Raw genomic sequence first — 20,183 nt, forward strand, 5'->3', positions numbered from 1 at the left:
GAGGAGGATTCGGGAGGACCCCCGACTCCTCCCACTCTCATCAGGTCCAAACGACGACTGTGGCCCCGGTAGAACAAGGGACGCCTTGTTGGGGAGTAAGGGGAGTCAACCAACCCCCTGACAAGTAGTGGACAGCCTTCCACCAACTGCCGCTGCCCCTCCCCGAACATTGAGGATGCCAGGAGGGAAGGTAATGCAAGAGTCTGTCGCCCACCCTCAATCTGCTAAGGAAGTCACAGTGCCCATCGTGGAAATATGGGTGAGAGAGCGACAGCAAAGGGCGTTGATCAACAAGGGTGCAAGTGTGTCTTTGTTAGAGGAACACCTAGTGGCAGGGTCGGTGCAGCCTATGAAAGGTTGTTACTTTTAAGTGTAGCAGGCGGCCATCGGATGGTAACCCAGAGGACTGTGAAGCAGCAGGTAACCATCAATGGGCAAATAGTGACACACACCTTCTATGTTGTACCAGCATTACAAGTAGAAGGAATTTCAGTTATTTTAGGAATTGATTTTGTGGATAGGAACAAAATAATAATAGCTGGCATAGATGGGAAGGGGATCAAAGTATGTTTAAAAGGACAACGAATCCCCACAGAGGGGGAGAGACTGAGGTACCTAAGAGTCTCCCTAAGATCGAAGGGTGGTGGGAGGAAGTACCCACTGCCCCAGAGGCAGGAGATGTGGCACCACCCCGGACCCATCTCATCCCTCACCATGACACCCGCACGTAACTTACCGGAAGGCACCTTAGTTATGATCAGACCCCATTAGAAATGGGAAGATTTTAACATTCCGGGTCTGAGCGAGATAATACACGGCGAAGTTAATGTGCCATTTATTAACATTAGTGATCAGCGTATCATATTAGACAGTGGGTCGATATGCGACCTTGAACCTTGTGAAATAGCAGATGCTTCTCACACACTCGCGACCTAGAGTAGCATGTCAGGGTCATGGTGAAGAATGTCTAGACAGACTTCTGCGAGCAGCTGGTGGGTCTACCCCTGTTACATATCAAAATACTGTTAAGGAAATTATAAAAAGTTATCAAAAAATAATCGCCATTGGCGACGAAACCCCAGGCAGAATAAATAATTTTCCTTTTGTTACAGAGACTGAGCTCAACCACCCATAAGATCTAAGCCGTATAGAATTCCAGTTTGTTATCTGGGGGCAGTGGAGAACGAAATTAATAAATTAAGGGAGGGAGCAAGGGAAAATTAGAAAAAGTGAATCTCCCTGGGCCTCGCCAATCCGGATGGTTAAAAAGAAGGTTGGTTCTCTTAGGCTATGTGTTGATTATAGAAAGTTGAATAGTATCACAAAAGACAATGCATTCCCACTGCCCTCTATCGAAGAATTGTTGACTAAGGTCAGAGATAGTAAATTTTTTACCACCTTGGATTTAAAGTCAGGTTATCATCAAATACCTATAGACGAGAGTAGCAAAGAAAAGACAGCCTTTATAGCTAATGATCAATTGTTTGAATATAATTACCTTCCTTTTGGAGTAAAGAACACTCTTGCCCATTTTTCATGTGTTGTGATGTCTGTATTAGCTTCCCTTTTAAGGGCATAGCGTGTTTGTATACTTAGATGAAATAATCATAATAGGGGCTACAATAGAAGAACATAAGAACATTACTGAAGTCTTAGAAGCTTTAAAACAACATGGTATGAAAATTAATCTAACCAAATGTAGATTCTTTCAGCAAGAAGTTGAATTTTTGGGGCACATCGTAACATCTGAAGGCCTTATGCCTTGTGCAGATAAAGTAGCAGCAATTAAAGAATTTCCCCAACTGAAGAATGCAAAAGAAGTAGCCAGTTTCCTCGGGCTCACAGGCTACTATCGTAAGATTATAAAAGATTTTGGTAAAATAGCGAGACCACTAGGTTCATTGAGGAAACAGTCGGATTTTCATTTGGGGACAGGAGGAAGAAATAGCTTTTCAAGAATTAAAGATTTCACTCACTAGTAATGAATTGTTAGCTTATCAAAAGTTCGATCGATCATTTCTAGTAATCACCGACGCGAGCAGTACAGTATAGCTATTGGGGAAGTGATTTCTCAAGTTGACGATGCAGGAAATGAAAACCCATCATGAGCATTAAAAGGGGCAGAGAAGAATTACAGTACCTTCGATAGAGAGGCATTGGTGATTCTATGGATGCTGGAGAGACATCAGTGCTTTTTGCAAAAAGGGGATTTAACCACTCGCCAGGATCGTTGGATCGAATGGCTGTTAGAATTTGGTATTGTGGGAATTGAACATATAGCAGGGAAAACATATAAAGTAGCTGATGCTCTCTCCAGAAGTGCCATAATGGGAGTTACAACCTGAGCAGCAAAGAGAGAAGAACAATGGCGAAAGAAACAGTTGCATGCCTCAGAGGCACCCAGTGTAGAAAGCGGGAATAACTCTGTAACTCCAGTTAGGGGACGAGAGAGAAGGGGTGGGAATCGAGCCAGCTGGGAGAACGAGAGAGCTGAACCTCCAGGGGGTCAGCAAGCGGATGCCCTGGGAAGTGAGAGAGGGCGTGCGATTGATTTGTGTGGTTGAAGTGTGGAAGAGGTGATGAGGGGTCAGAAGTCCGAACCCTGGATTGAACAGGTTAAAGCTTATGTAAGGGGTGCGAGTAACGAGTTTCCCGATTTCCTAAAGATGGCCAAAGATATGTTCTTCCTTTAAGGAGATATCTTATTTTGTAAATATGAGAAGAGACTGGGCGACATCCGATCTTGCATCGTCCTTCCTCCTCTTTTTGTAGAGAAAGCCATCCGCATGATACATTTAAGTCCCTATGCAGGGCATATAGGTATAGAAAGGTCCCTCAAGAGGGCACGAGAACCCTTTTTTCGGGTTGGGATGAAAAAAGACATTATAAAATTCATCTCCCAGAGCAACATCTGTAATACCATGAAAACCCATAGACATACTATTCTGAAGGCTCAAATGTGGCCAGTGAAGCCAATCAAATTTGCCAGAGTACACATTGATGTTGTGGGACCCTTCCCCCCCAAAGGGGACGGGCAATCCAGGTATGTGTGTGTCATGGTGGATGCATTCACGATATAGGCACACATAAACGATGGTGGATAAATCTGCGGTATCAGTTGCCAGAGCCTTGAGTTCATTCATAATGAAGTTCGGCTGTTCCCATACGTTAATCAGTGACAACAGAAGTGAATTTATTAATGAAGTAATAAAAGACCTTACAAAAATGTTAAACGTAAAACATTTCACGATCGCGTCATACCGGCCTTCAGCCAATGGGTTAGTTGAATCCCATAATAGAGAAGTAACAAATATTTTGGAATATTTAGTAGCAGACAGTCCGAATCAGTGGGTAGAGATGTTGCCAAATGGCGGAACTTGCGCTTAATACAGCATATAAAGACTCCATAAGAGATACCCAGTATTTTTAGTGTATGGATCATGGACCCAAGAACTCATGGACCCAAGAACTTATATAGTGTCGAACAATACCAGGTGATGTTCTGTAACCTGACCTGAAGAGTGTTTCAGACAACACAGATGCTTTTGTTGAGGGCCAATGAAAAGTGTCAGACGAAAAATGATCAGCGATTCCGCCCGCAAACATCTAAGATACAAATAGGGGACAGAATCTATCTGAAAAGGCTGCAACCGAGGAAACATAAACTCGAACCCGCCTACTTAGGACAGTATCATGTGAAAGAAATTAAAAACAACACCGCAGTGATCCAGCACATTAAACCGGTGTCCAAGGCGAGTACCACCTATCACACATGCATCATGTCAAAGATGTCTTGATGTGGCTTTGGGACCGCCTGGCTATCTGGGGGAGGAGAGAGAAAATGATGTGCAAGCACGTCTGGGGATCATTAATAGTGCACCCAATGTGCATACAGACGAAGGTTACAAATGTTAGTGTCATGTTCTGCTGTGAAAAGAAAACATCATAAACGTGTCTATGTACTTGCATTCCATGATCTTTTATTTCATTTTTTGTGGTTGATTTTAGTCATGTTTATTTGATGTCATTTGTCCTTTTTATTCAATTGCTGTGATTTTTACAAAACTATTTTGTACTGATGATTAATAGTAATTTGGTTTTTGTCTTGTTTTATTAATTGAATCGCAGGTTATTGTGCTCCAATTGTGTGTGTTAATGTGTGTGGAGCTAAAATTATTATTCCATTGATCCTATATAATAATTCTATTTTTTTATTTAAAAAAATCAAAGCAATGTGATGCATGGAATTCATAACACTGTAAATTGCCAGTTATAACCGTGCAATTTGACCCTGGCTTGTTATGTTTTAGTTTTTGTTTCTGAATGAAATATTGATAACATGTCAGGAGGTATGGTACTCAAACGGCAATGCACAAATAGCAGAGAAACTTTACTGGAAAAAAAATAGTGTTGTGAGTGCTGTGAGATACAGAGTTTTTAGGGGGGAGTGTGAACTGACTTATATGAAAATTCATGTTTGAGACATAAGGAAAATCTGCTAGTTGTTTGTATGTATTTGTGATCAGAGAGTACCGAACACATACTGCTGATTTGTCAAATGCCATACGATCGTTGGGGTTTGGCGTGGGCAATTCAAATGAATGCCATGCATCGAAGACCTTTATTAGTTCCTTTCGATTATAAAAGACCAATCAGCTGAGGCCTATGACCTAAGCAAGTTGCTTGAATAGCTAATAGTCAGTAGGGGTTTAGTGGTGGACGAGTTTGGGGCATGTCTATAAGACAGTGATCAGCGTGTGTCACCTTAGAGTACCTTCCGACTATAATTGCATAATTAAGTAGCATAACATTAGCAACAGGGCCCTGTGTAATTATTAAGGAAAATACACATGTATTAATTGTATCTTACGCATTTCATTTATACTGGTAGAACCCATATATGACTGAGAATCAGGTCATACGCAGACTAAATACACACACAAAACAAAGCCACTACAACACCTTCTAAAAAAAAAAAAACATAACAAACATCTCACACGTTCGAACTCGCCGTTTCTACCACAACAACTTCTTGCTGCTGGGAAGAAAGGGCGTTGGGTCGGTATGATACACGAAACATACGTCATCGGGGTCTATGATGTCAGGCAGGGCAGCCGATCGAGACTCATGGTCTACCCTAAAGCCAAATCAAAAGTCCTTCAAAGAAGGCATCGTGCTCACCCCATACAAAAATGGGAAAAAACGCACGTTAAAAGAAGAAGTAGAAGTAGATATATATATATATATATATGTCAGTATATACAGACAGACTCGGTTTACGATGGCGGTTCCGTTCCCTGACAACGAGTCGTAAGCTGAAAATCGTCGTAAAACCGAAAAATCGTCGAAAATCGTAAGAAACTTTACTTTAGTCCTTTGAGTATCTTGGGTATCTTGAAAATGACATAACCTGCATTTTTATTGAGTCTTTCAAAAAACCTCCAAAATTTTACCATTCTACTGTTTTGAAGCCAGAGAGAGAGAGAGAGAGAGAGAGAGAGAGAGAGAGAGAGGATCAGCCCTCACCACTTATCCAGCAGAAAAAGACTTGGAATTCCACAGAACTACATTGCTCTCCCATTTTTACTTTAAGTATCATCCTATAGCAAATATAACTTAAATTATTATCCTATTACTACTGTATTAATCTTTGAAATTATATTATTAATATCTTTTCAAAGTCATCTTAAACACTAGTACCTCTTTTTCCAACCAGAGAGAGAGAGAGAGAGAGAATGGACCAATACTTGTCGACTTACTTTCAGCCATTCTTGTGCTGGCAATGGAGAGAGAGAGAGAGAGAGAGAGAGAGGAGAGGAGAGAGAGAGAGAGAGAGAGAGAGGGTTGTTTATCTTTAATCTCTCGAGGAATGTTAATCCATTTTCTTACTGTGACTGACAAAAATTGTTTTTCTTTGTCTTCCAAAGATGTGTGTTTGGTGGTACTAAGCATTTTAAGCACTATGATCACACACACACACACACACACACACACACACATACCAATAATGCAGTGTGCTGGAATAAAGAGACTAAAATTAGCTATCTTTTCTGAGAGAGTGAAATCTGAACTTTTCCCGTGATTTATATAATATATCTATCCATTTCCCATTCGACTTTTCATTTAGAGAGAGAGAGAGTGTGAGTGGAGAGCGGAAGACAAGAGAGAGAGGTTCCCGTTATAAGGAGAAACTGATCTTCTGCCCTCATGCATTTGAAAATGCATAAATGTTGTAATTCTGAACACTTGTAGACTACATAAAATCTTATGAGATCGCTGGCGTGGCAATTAGCAAAATAAACAATTCAGGTAGTCCCATTTATATATCATATTTCGAAACGTATTTGTTTCTGTTTTCTTCCCAAATGCATTTTTCTGAAAATCTTATGTACCTTTCCAGAATTCTCTCCGCCACACCTATCAGGAGAGAGAGAAAAAACACCCGCACCCTCTGTATAGCGTATGCAAACCCGTTTCAGGTCTTGGTCTTGTGATTGGTTAAAATCCCACCAGTTCCTCCAATAGCATGTCATCAAGGGACTTCGCCGGTAGGGGAAGAGGAGGTTGTCCCTACATCTTGTTATTGGCTACAGTTTGTCCTGCCAGCCAATAGCAAGATCGCCTATTCGAGATGAAATGGCGACGAAATAATTATTGTCTGTTTGTAATAATGTCCGATACGTTAAATCTGAAGTAAGCCCACGGTGAAAGCAATACAAAAAAACCCGTCACACAAGCGATGATGGGATTTAATATATTTATGTTTATATGTGTAATCGATATTTTTTAAGATATATGCAACTCCCTTCATTACCATTGAACAAGCGTAAGATTTTTTTAAATCTTCAAAATGAGAAAAAATCCGTGAATATGGAACAGAAAAGCAGTTCCGTTTGACATTCTCGAATAAATATTGATTAAACATTCAGTAAGAAGTTTTTTGAGTTCACATGCTTATTTTAAACGAACTTTTTATCGATACTTTGCTGTGATTCCCATAGAACAATATTACCATTTTAAAATTAGTAACAATTTTTTCATATAAAAATGTATTTAGTCATGAAAATTAAATAAAATCAGTAATTAGTGAATATTGCTCATGCAAAAATCCGGCAAATGCAAATTTTCTTCCGTCGTATGCGCTGGACACCGAGTCATCCCAAACATTACCGTCGAGAATCATAAGAAAACTTTAATTTAATCCTTTTAAGTCTTGAAACAACGAACTTCGCGTTTATATTGAGTTTTTCATAATAAAACCCTTCGATATTGACCATTCGGTTGTTTTGATGGTATTTTCCGATCGCCGTCGGACTGATGCGCCGTCCGAAATAATGTCGAAAAATCGTATGGAAACCTTTTACTTTAATCCTTTGGTGTCTTGAAAACAACGAACTTGCATTTATGTTGAGTTTCAATGATAAAAACCCTAAATATTGATCACTCTGCTGTTTTGGATGCATATTTCTTCCGATCGTCGCCGACTGGCGCCGTCCGAAATACCGCCGGAAAATCATAAAAAAACTTTACTTTAATCCTTTGGGTGTCTTGAAACAACGAATCCTGCATTTATGTTGAGTTTCTCACAATAAAAACTCCTCCAAATATTGACCACTTCCATTGCTTCTTTGATGCATATTTTTTCCGATCGTCGTCGACTCATGTCGTGTTCAAGTACCGCTCAAAATCATAAAAACCTTACTTTTATTCCTTTGGGTGCCTTGAAAACAATTTATCCTGCATTTACATTGAGTTTTTCAACAGAAAACCTCCAAAATTGACCATTTGCCATTCTGGAGCCATATTTTTTCCGTCGGACCGGCGTTGGTTAAAGTGGTAAACCGGAACATGCGTTGCAACCTAGGAAATAATTTTTTATGAATATGCTTGAAAAGCTGCCAAAACTCGGAATGTCGTAATGTTTAGACTGTCGTAAAACTGAGACTGTCTTTATATATATATATATATATATATATATATATATATATATATATATATATATATATATATATATATATATATATATATATATATATATATATATATATATATATATACATATATACATATATACATATATATATATATATATATATATATATATATATATATATATATATATATATATATATATACATATATATACATATATATTTATATATATACATATATATATATATATATATATATATATATATATATATATACATATATATACATATATATATATATATATACATACATATATATGAGTATATATATATATATATATATATATATATATATATATATATATATATATATATACATATGTTATTGTTATATATATATATATATATATATATATATATATATATATATATATTATAGTTATATAGTGTGTATAAATATATATATATATATATATATATATATATATATACATATATATATATATAGTATATATATATATATATATATTATATATTTATTGATATATATATATATATATTTATATATATATTTATATATATATTTATATATATATATATATATATATATGAGTATATATATATATGTATATATATATATATATATATATATATATCTCTATACATATATTTTATATATTTTTATATATATTATATTATATATTATATTATATATTATATATTATGTTTATTATATATATTATATTATATAATTTATATTATATATACATTATATATATTATATATATATATAATGTATATACATAAAAATATATATATATTACATATATATAGAATGTATGTATATATATATATATATATATATATATATATATATATATATATATATATATATATATATATATATATATATATATATATATATATATATATATATATATAATGTATATATATTATATATATATATTATATAATATATATATATATATATTATTATGATTAGCAAGAATTCGCTAGCAAATTACCTCCCTTTGTATTTTGTTTGACCGGTGTTAGTCTCTAGTATTGGATTTGGTCCAGAATCGTTAATTTGATTGATTGAATCAAATTTCCTCTGAATTATGTTTTCCACGCACTGGTGTGAGTCACTCCATTTCATAACGCCAAAAAGTTCAACTTTTGCTGAACTTTTGAGTTAAATCAATAAACCTTTGTTTGAGGATATATTCAATGAGAGTTGACAAGAGAAAGAATGTGCCGACCAGGGCCCAGCTGTTTATACCAGAGAATCATTAGGGTGTAAGATGACACCTTTGTTCTTTAAACAGATGTAGTAAGAGATTATGACCCAATCATTGGGTATAGGGTCATGGAAATAAAATATATGTATATGTATGTGTGTATGTATATATATATATATATATATATATATATATATATATATATATATATATATATATATATATATATATATATATAACAAGCTTGTATTAGCGTTCTCACGATTTATGATTCAACGTTATTCGCAGTTTCTCTGTGGAACGTATCTACCATTATTCATGGAAAATTTGCCCGATATGAATATTTTTCACTGAGAAATATTCATTAATTACTGTATCTTCATATCATTTTCATGACTAAATGCACTTTTTGTGATAAAACTATCAAAATACTCAGATATAAGCATTTTTAGTGGGGTTTTTCTTGTGTTTAAACTTCAAAATAGGCAGTCTAAGTTTTTAGAGGTTTTAAGTGACCGCAGTTTAGCTTCGGGAGAGGTTGCAGTACACATCCCACAAATACGAGGGTGTTTACTGTATGTATGTTTGTATGTATGTATATATATATAATATATATATATATATATATATATATATATATATATATATATATATATATATATATATATATATATTGCTAAGTATTCATTAACACTTCTCCATTTCACAAAATGTTTTTTTCCTTTTGAGAGAACACAGTCTGTACCCCCAGGGAGACAAGCCTTCTACTAACCCTTGTTTTCCCAGGTTGAAATTGACAACAGATTCGTCAGGGTCTAAAGTATCCTTCCATTATACTCCTCCTAAACCTCGCTAAAGCATCATTCTAAATTTACCTTTATGGTCTGCTGGCTGAAGATCTTCTATTTCAGATAATGCCTTCTCTCTGGGATACAAATGCACCAATGTATAACGGTATCCCCGCACCAGTGAACTCTCTCACCTGACATGCAGAAGGCACTGAAAGCTGACATTTTGAGGAGGGCATAAAAGGCAGGGAGAGAGGTCAAGCAAGGGGACACCAGACCAGACACTATAGAGGAACACAGCTCTTGGCTTCCCATAATTCCTTTGTTCCGACCAGAAGCCTACTTAACCAAAGTGTCTCTGAGTGTACAATTAGAAGTCAAGTTGATAGAGGCTCTATTGATGTTGATTCATGAAATCTTCACTCAGCATTTAAGGTAAAGTCTGGTTAGAAGGTTCTTCAGTCCATTCTTTTGTTCTTATTCTCATTACCATTCCTTTCTCTTCAATGTGCTAAGAACCACTGAGTCATTGTCGATATAAATCATCAGTGTTAATCAGTAAATTGCCTGATCATAAATTGATGTCAGCCTCCCTGAGTCTTCAGCAATCTCCCTTTGTACAGTTAGATTTTGTTTTAATTGATCAAATGTTAATGTGCCCTTTCCCCACATTTACAGAAAGGCAGTAAGTACTGTTGTATCTTCCATCTGCTCCACTATGTCCACATGCAACTATCAAGTCCTCAAGCAATTTAATTATTGATTGCATCATTGTTTTGGCACTCCAGTTATTTAATTCTTGTGTCAGTTTTCACCATAAGTGCCAAGAGCCAGTGTGAATGGCTCTTCTGATTAATTGTAAATACATGCAACTAATTAAGATCTTGAATTTCTCTACTAAGCCCTTTCTCAAATTGAAATCTCATTTACAATAATTATTTTTGTTATATACGTGTTGATCTTTAGTCAGTTGCAGCGATGACAAGGTAAGATTAGTAAATGAATCAACATTATATATATATATATATATATATATATATACAGTGAACCCCTTTTATTCGCGGGGGATGAGTCCCACACCCCCCCGTAAATAGCTAAAATCCGCGAATACTTAAAACCCCTCTAAAAACATAGAACTGCCCACTTTGATGGATTTAAACACAGAAAAAACGTAAAAATGCATATGCCTGGAAATGTTTTAATAGTTTTATCACAAAAAGTGCATTTTATTTATGAAAATTATATGAAGAAGCCATTAATTAGTGAATATTTCTCATTCTAGAAAAAATACCATGAATAGGCAGATTTTCATGAATAATAGCTAGATATGTTCCACAGAAAACCCTTGAATCATTGAATCCACAAATCATGAGAATCTGCGAATGCAGGGTTGTTTACTGTGTATGTATGTATGTATGTATGTATGTCTGTATATATATACATATATATATATATATATATATATATATATATATATATATATATATATATATATATATATATATATATATATATATATATATATATATATATATATCACATATACTCATATATAATATATGTGTGTATGTATATATATATATATATATTATATAAATATATAAATGTGTATAGTCCCCGGTTTACGACAGGTCTGGCTTACGACGTTCTGAGGTTCAACGCTTTTCAAATATATTCATCGGTATTTCCCAGTTCTGGCATGTTCGAGGTCCTGGCATTAACCGTTTGCTGATCAAACAGAAAGCGCAAGGCTCAAAACGGCAGAATAATCAAACTTTGAAGTTTTTGATGAAAACTCAATAAAAATGCAGTTTGTCGTTTTCCAGTACACCCAAAGCATTAAAAATAGGTTTCTTAGGATTTTGACGATTTTTGAAGATTTTTTTGGTGTGTACAAGCAATTTCCGGTTCACAGCCCAGCAGCGTAAAGCGAACCCACAATAAATAAACCAAGGACTACCTGTATATATTAATATAACATATATATATATATATATATATATATGCATGCGTGTGTTCTTGTTGCATATACGTGTATGAGCTTTTCGCTTTGAGTATTATTGTCTGTAGACACCACTACAAAAGCTTGGCTATATGCAACTAAATTATCTTATGGATTCCGTCCGTATCCACAAAATCTACCCCCATACAAAAATACTTTCAACGCTCACACAAAACCTTATAACCCAGCCAATTCCTTTTCAATCACCGAATATTTCAACTCTGCCTTTTCCAAACGCCTTGCTCACATACGCAATTACTCTCAATTGTTCTCCCCCATTCGCCTTCTGCATTTGTACCAAGCATCTCCCCATACTATACTTACTTGCATCCGTATACAGTTCTAGTTTATTCACATTCTCACTATGGTCCGAAAGCCAACGTCCCGTCTCTTGCAACCTCCTCTTTCCAATCTCTCGAACCTTCGATCATTCGCTCATCCATTTCAATCTTACACAATTTCTCTTCCCGTCCATTCAGTAAAGTGGTTTCCCGATCCCTGAACAATCTTTTATAAACTTCCTTCCATACTCAATTAAACCCAAAAATCCTTTCAACTCACGCACGGTCCGGGGACGTGGAAATTCCTTACCTTCATTCATGAACTTATCACTCTTCCTTACACCTCTTCCACTCACCATATGCCCTAGGAATTCCACCTCCCAGCCAACCAAGCACACTTTCCAAGTTTTACTTTTATTCCTACTTCTTCCAACCTTTCTAACACTCGTTCAAGCAGTTCCATATTCTCTTCTACAGTCTCACTAGCAATCAAAATATCATCTATAAAAACAGTTGCCTTCTTTTGATCAAGCCCAGCCAGAACACATTCATTGCCCTTTGGAAGGCAGCAGGCGCATTAGCCAGTCGAAACAATCTTTGGAACTGGGTGGCAGGAACTACTAGAAAAGGCCGTAATATGCCTGCCCCTCCTCCAGAGGCATCTGGTAATAGCCCATACCAGATCTAATTTTGTAAACTTTTCATTCCATTCATCTTGTACACACAATCAGACACCCACATTCATCAGGAATCGCTCTTTCACAGTTACCTTCATTCACCTTCCGATAATCCACACATTCGCAAACTTCCATCTGGCTTACGTACCGGTACAATGGGGCTATTCCAGGCGCTCGTACTCCTTTCAATCACTCCCCACCCTCTCAAGCTCCTCCACTGCTCCTCTATCTCATGATTGATAGACGGGAAAATGTCGGAGACGTTGATATATGTGTCGTCTTTAGAACTATTTTAAATTCCAGAAGCTTGATCCCCAAAATCCTCGTCACCACGACTCAATGCCCCTGCCTATCCCACAACATTCTCCTCAATCGTTCTCTTACATTTATCACTTACATTTTTCATCTACCTTTACTCTTTCTTTCAACTCCTCATACGTCCAATCATTAGCTCCTTTCAAATCACCTGTCATCACCTGCCGTACCTTCACGTACCTCTCATCATCCACATTCACCAACGTACGTAATATTCCCAATGCAATCTCCCTCATATTCCTGGGACTCGCTTCTTCCTGACACACTCGGCAATGACGTTATATATACCCTCGGATCTCCCATGTTCAAAACCCCATCATATACACACACATTTGCCTGACTAATTTATTTATGTCTATTCCCTCAACCACATACTCACACCTATCATTGTTGGCTATCCTGAGGCTATCCATTGCCATGCCACTTTCACCTCTAACTTCTCCAATCTCATGTGGCACTTTTACCCTCTGTCGCAATTACAGGCACTCTCTTCCACAATTTTTGCTCAACCCTACCATCCTTCCCCAAATACAATTCCCCAAGCACATCCCCTTTCATACGTAATTCAATTACATTCATACTAGGACGGACCACCATCCCGCATTTTTTCAAAACTCATCCCAATAAAATATCATATTTATCATTCGTACTCTCAATCACACAAAAATCTTTCATCCACCACTACACCCCAATTTCTAACCGTTCACACTCTTTCCAACCTGCTACCCCTAAATTTCCAATCCCTCTTACTTCCCCTGACAATTCCTAATCTCACGTATTCCTCAATTTCTCACATCCATTCTTAAATATGACATTCATACTACACCGGTATCTACTAAGGCAATCAATCTTACTCCTTACAACACACTTGCACACTCATGCAATCGTCAGTCTTTCAACAAAACCTCCCTCATGCAACAACCCCTCACGTACATGCATCCACGCACCGCTTGCATCCTGGAGGATCCACCCATTTGAACCCCCTTCACACTCAGTTTCCCGAATTCGCTGTCACAGTCACCCTCTTTCGTCTACATACACTTGATACATGCCCTTCCATTCCACATTCGTCACACTTCGCTCTCGGTTCTGAACACATTCTCGCATAATGCCCATTCTTACCACAGTTGCCACATATTACATTCACTCAGGGTGCCCTACAACCATTAACAATATGACCCACCTGTCGCACCGGTAGCATTTAACCCCTATCTTTCATACACTCCTTACCAAATGTCCCGGTTGCCCCACACGAAACACGCTCCTAAAGCCCACCTACACTCATTCTTTGTATGTCCTTCCTTTCCACATCTAAAACACTTCGCTCGACTTCACTCATCAACCTTCCCCTTTGTACACTACTATCCCTAACCCGTCAACCCGTTGTTCCCTTACAAACCCACCATTCATCCTCCTGGCACCTCCACATTACTTGCTCTTACACTCCTATCTATTACACTATCGGCCATTCTCATTGGGCCCCTCAACACTGCATCCTAAAGCTTCCGAACTCTGGTACTCTCTCATCTACCCCAGCCCTTACACTTACACTTCTGCTCTCTTTTATAACCCTGTCAAGCTCATAATCTTCTACAATTTCCAAAATTTCTCCCCAAGTCAACCTTTCATTCGTCCATCTTTTCTTCTCCTTCTGCTTCAAGTTCACAAATTCTCTAACTCCATCTGGCACTGTCCCTAACAACTTCCGTACTAACTCCCTTACATTCATCTATCCCATCATCCCCAAACTTCTTCCTCAGTGGTCTGGTAAAACTAAGCTAACGTCTTCCTTGCCAACGTCTCAGCCTACAAGCATACAGTGACAAGGTTTCCCCAGCTTTCATTCTTGCCTCATCAAATTCATTCTTCCTCTTATACTTAACACTCGCTTTCATACGCCTCGCTTGCTCAACTAATCTAGCTTTCACCTTGTCATACTCAACATCCCCCCACACTCATAATAACCCTATACATATCAAGCAAAAAGCCAGTCAAATATTCTCCTAATTCTCGTGCCCACACTCTCTTACTTTCCCCATACTTATCCTGACAAAACCTTTCATACTCCCTAAAGAAATCATGCATCCCTACTTCCATACTCATTATACTTTTCACACCAGGGTACCTCCCTCACATACATAGCCTTTCTCACTTCTTTCTCACTTTCACTCTCACTTTCTTCTTTCGCTCTGTCCTTTCATACCCTCTTCCGAATACAAAAGAGTCCACTTCTGCACTTACATTCATCTTACTCATTACACTCTTCTTCCCCTCTTTTTATCCACTTTTATCCACTCACCTCCATCCACCTCACTATCACTACTGCCTTCACCCTCTCCCTTCTTTCCTGCCTTTCCCACTTCCTTATCCTTCTTACCAGTTTCCTTTCCTTTCCCTTCTTCCCTTTTTCCTCCCCTGACTTATCCTTACTTTCCCTCTGTTCCTTCCCTTGCTTTTCATTCCCCTTTTCCTTACCCTGCCTTTCATTCTCTCGTTTCTTACTTCCTATTTCCATATCACTTTCATCACTCATGCTTCCATTCACTTCTTCCTCCTTTTCTTTCTCTCTTGCCCCTTCACGTTCCAGAGAACCTGCCTCCATCAGCCCCTTCTCCAAAAACACCCTTGAACATACCTTTCACCATTTCTTCCACACCTTTCATCATTCCCTCCAACTTTTTATCCATCTCTCTTCCATTCTCTCTTCTGACTCTTTCATCTCCCTTTCATTTCTTCTTTTGCACTTCTTAGTATTCCCCCCATCTCCTCCAACTGACTCCTCAACTCCTCATTCTCACCCCTCAGCCTCCCATTCTCCTCCTCCAGCCTACCCTGGAGTTCCTAACCACTCGGGTTCCTCTCTCAGTTTCTCTATCTCACTCATCCTGACCTCTTACTCTCCAACCCACCACAAACAATCCTAACGGCTGTTATACAACAGCCCCACGTTGGGCGCCAAATATTATGTGGCGGGATTTTAAAACAAAAACAAACAACACAGATACACCAAACATATAACCACTCACCCTGATCCTCGGTTGCTGGAGATGGTTGAGGGTGTCCTGGTCATAACACAGTAGACAAAATTACACAAACAAAAACCAAAACAGACCCAACCAAAAAAACAAGCAAAAAAAAGAGACACATGCACAGACACCAATAACATCAACAGAAAAACACTCGACTCACGGACACATACAATAATCTACCATCAATGTCCGCTTTGACTCAGAACTCAGCTCAAGACTCTCTCAAAACCAAAAAAAACTCCCTCGACATTTGCACAGACAGACAGCACCGTAAACAACCGAACGACCTCATCCCTCTTCCAACAACCGAAGCACTCTAACGACAATTACACTCTCTCTCTCTCTCTCTCTCTCTCTCTCTCTCTCTCTCTCTCTCTCTCTCTCTCTCTCTCTCTCACAAAACGTTGGAAATGCTAAATAAAAACAAATTTATTCATCCCTCTATAATGAAACATAATTATACACTTACATTCTACAGTCCCCCTTTGAAGGGTAGATAGGGGCCAAGTGCCATTAAATACTCTGACAGCACACAGGTCTCATCGAGAGCCAGACACAACCACGCATTTTTCCTCAGTCAAGGCGATATAAACTGCTTTCTCTCCTAAGAAATTTTTTCTTCTTCCATTTGTCTCTACTCCAAAATCAATGCTTTTTGCTTTACTTTTAATGGTAGTTTAAATACGGCACGAAATCCCCATAGATTGTTTTAATTTTTCCCACTTTTTCTCACAATAAATATTTAAAGTTTTCATTACTGGCCAATTACAACTCGCTAGGACTTGCTTATACTCTCTCCTACTAACAGGTACCTGAGGGTTTAAAGAGGTTTGTAATCCTGCCTGTTAAAAGTTTCATTCACAGAACATATTTTCACTTTCATACCATCAATTTTTACTCTATTCATAACCATCTCATCAATTAAAATCATTGAATGACATGTACGGGCTGCCCTGTGAGCAACAATAACCCCATAGTAACAACTGACGGAAATGGAATCTGAAGTCATGAATGTGCTTACCAAAATCATAATGATAATGAGGATGAAGCATATTTCGACAAGCTGACATGACGTTAACAATCCTGGAAGCCAAAGCGCGCGCGTGCAAGAATCCGCAAGAGAGGAGGGAGACCTCGGCAATCGAATGGTAGTCCGCCACCATCATCGACACCGGACGAAGAAGAAGCTGTTGATGTAAGAAAGAAGTGTCGAGAGTGTACTAATCATTTAGTTTGTGATTAAGAAACGGTAGCTACTGTTCATTCATTATCAAAAAGGTAATATTACAGAAAAGCTCTGCTGGGTGCCTGATTTAGTACCAGCCCCTCGGGGATGAATGTAAAAAACATAAATAAAAGACTAAATATCTTAAATTATCTCTGTAAATTTCTCAAATGATCTCACCTGTATGGCACTGTATAAACCCTTTTCTATATTGATTAATCAAAAAATCTTTTTGACAAATACCTCCATGAGGGTTTCTTTTACAGAATTACCACAAAAAATAACAGCTGCAATTGTTATTCATCTGTAACAATCTGACGAGTAGTTTTTTATTTGTCCACGAGCGTGAATTTCAGCTTCATAATATGGAATAATGCAAAGTATGTTAACTAAGCTGGTATTCAAGTAAAAATATTGATTATTAATATATATATATATATATATATATATATATATATATATATATATATATATATATATACATATATATATATATATATATATATACAGTAAATATATATATATATATATATATATATATATATATATATATATATATATATATATATATATATATATATATATATATATATATATATATATATATATATATATACAGTATATATATATATATATATATATATATATATAAACTAAAATGGTATTCATAAAAATATTGATTACTATAATATATATATATATATATATATATATATATATATATATATATATATATATATATTATATATATATATATATATATATATATATATATATATATATAGATATAAACTAAGTTGGTATTCATGTAAAAATATTGATTATTATAATATATATATATATATATATATATATATATATATATATATATATATATATATATATATATATATATATATATATATATATATATATATATATATATATATATATATATATAAGTATATACAATTACAACATTGTCAATAAAAGTCTTCCTTACCTTCAAATTGTCGGGTAGTGCAACACGACCGCGGTACTTGGGGTTCATGGTAACAGCAATGAAGCCACGGTGATTCAGAGGTAACGGCCTGGCACCTTCCATTGTGAAAGTATGGCATCCTTCCCTTCTAGCACTGACCACCCGTAGAATCTGCTGAGCAGCCACACTCAGCACACCGACCTGTTATTTCACACTTCTTTATAAAAAGATGGAGAATATTTTCCTAGCAGCAATGTGAGCGCTGATGCTTGTAAATAAGTTTAAGAATGAACACTGTGTCACTTTTCTTATAAATTTTTCAACTGTTCTTTATTTACAATGTATACGGTATTTTATCCAATTGTTCATTTTCATCTTTAGTTTTTTTATCTTTATTTCACATGCTTCTCTTCTTTTGGTTCTGGTTTTTGTTTGCCTTCATTTGTGAACATTATTGTTTGGTAGAATATTCCTTTTCGACCTTATTTTAAATGTTCCGGTTATATGCGCCCATAAAGATAATGATACATCTTCCATTAAACCTCGAAATTTTAAAAATCCACAGATGTATGGAGTGGTGTTCTTTTTAATGAATCCAAATCAAAAATATTAAAAACTTTTTTTGTCATTAACAGCTTTGTTGTGCAGAACATGCTTTTCTTCCTATACAAATAAACATAAACTACTGTTTGGGTTCAGATCTGAAAATCATTTAGGCTGATATATCTGTAATTAGGAAAAGAAATACAGACTCTAGAAATGAGACATGAAACAAAAATCTAAACCTTCCAAATTATACTAATTTTGGATAACTTTAATTCTTGGAAATAACAGAATTCACTCTCTAAGCTTTTGTCATAATTTCTTGTTTTTTACAATACAACAAGTTTTAACTTACATCAAGCGTGTTGAATTCATCAAAACAAACCCAACTGCCATCAGATGCAACTCCAGTAAAGAACTTCCCCATTGATATGTAATCGAGGTCATCGGAGCAGTTGAACACCAAGCAATTCATTGATAAAGAACGAGCAAGATCCTGTTTTAGGAAAGGAAAGAAACTGAACTGTCAGTGAACTATAAATAAACAGGCAATCTTGACAAGAAATCTCAATACAAAAGCATATTTAAAAAAATATACTGTATAATTAGAGAAAATTATAGTGCTTAAAACATTGTAGGAGAATATCTCTTGTCTATTTTGTTAAAAAAAATTTTAAAAACTTATTTTATATTTAACGACATTTTTCTCAGATAAGAAACTACAGCAGCGCCATATCTGCAAGGTTGTCACTCCCCCTGAGTTTGAACTTGATGACGACAGAAGTACCTTGACAGTTTCAGTCTTGCCAGTGCCAGCTGGTCCTTCAGGGGCACCTCCTAAATGTGAGTTATATGCGGTGACAAGGGCGTGATGGGCACGAGTGGTGAGTGGAGTGACGACAAGCCGACCCTCAGCGCCAACATATTCCCAGCCCCAGGGAAGTGGGCAGTAAAGCATTCTGGCCTCAACCTCTCCATCAGCCATATAGTACCTGAAATCAAGACATTTTTAGATTTCTTTACTATGTCATCTTCATATCAATAAATAACCAGTTTTCAAACCTGGATTCTAGGTCACTTTTCACTAGGCATTAATTAGCATAGTCTTCAGGCTGGATAATTCTAAGTGGCTCTTGATTTCTCTTACCTCCAAAGTGAAGATTTCAGAGCAATTTTTACTAAGTATATGT

At 36.5% G+C, this 20,183-nt stretch overlaps 1 protein-coding gene across 1 annotated transcript in view; it reads right to left on the reverse strand.

Annotated features, from left to right (window-relative positions):
* Positions 1-20,183, reverse strand: part of LOC136849390 (dynein axonemal heavy chain 7-like) — a 270,971-nt gene that overhangs the window by 157,120 nt on the left and 93,668 nt on the right. The window contains 5 exon segments of the mRNA XM_067122742.1: positions 2,141-2,243; positions 17,286-17,451; positions 18,472-18,651; positions 19,349-19,489; positions 19,781-19,985. Coding sequence (XP_066978843.1) covers positions 2,141-2,243; positions 17,286-17,451; positions 18,472-18,651; positions 19,349-19,489; positions 19,781-19,985 — 795 coding nt within the window.

This window comes from Macrobrachium rosenbergii, chromosome 21, assembly GCF_040412425.1.
Source record: "Macrobrachium rosenbergii isolate ZJJX-2024 chromosome 21, ASM4041242v1, whole genome shotgun sequence".
NCBI lineage: Eukaryota > Metazoa > Arthropoda > Malacostraca > Decapoda > Palaemonidae > Macrobrachium > Macrobrachium rosenbergii.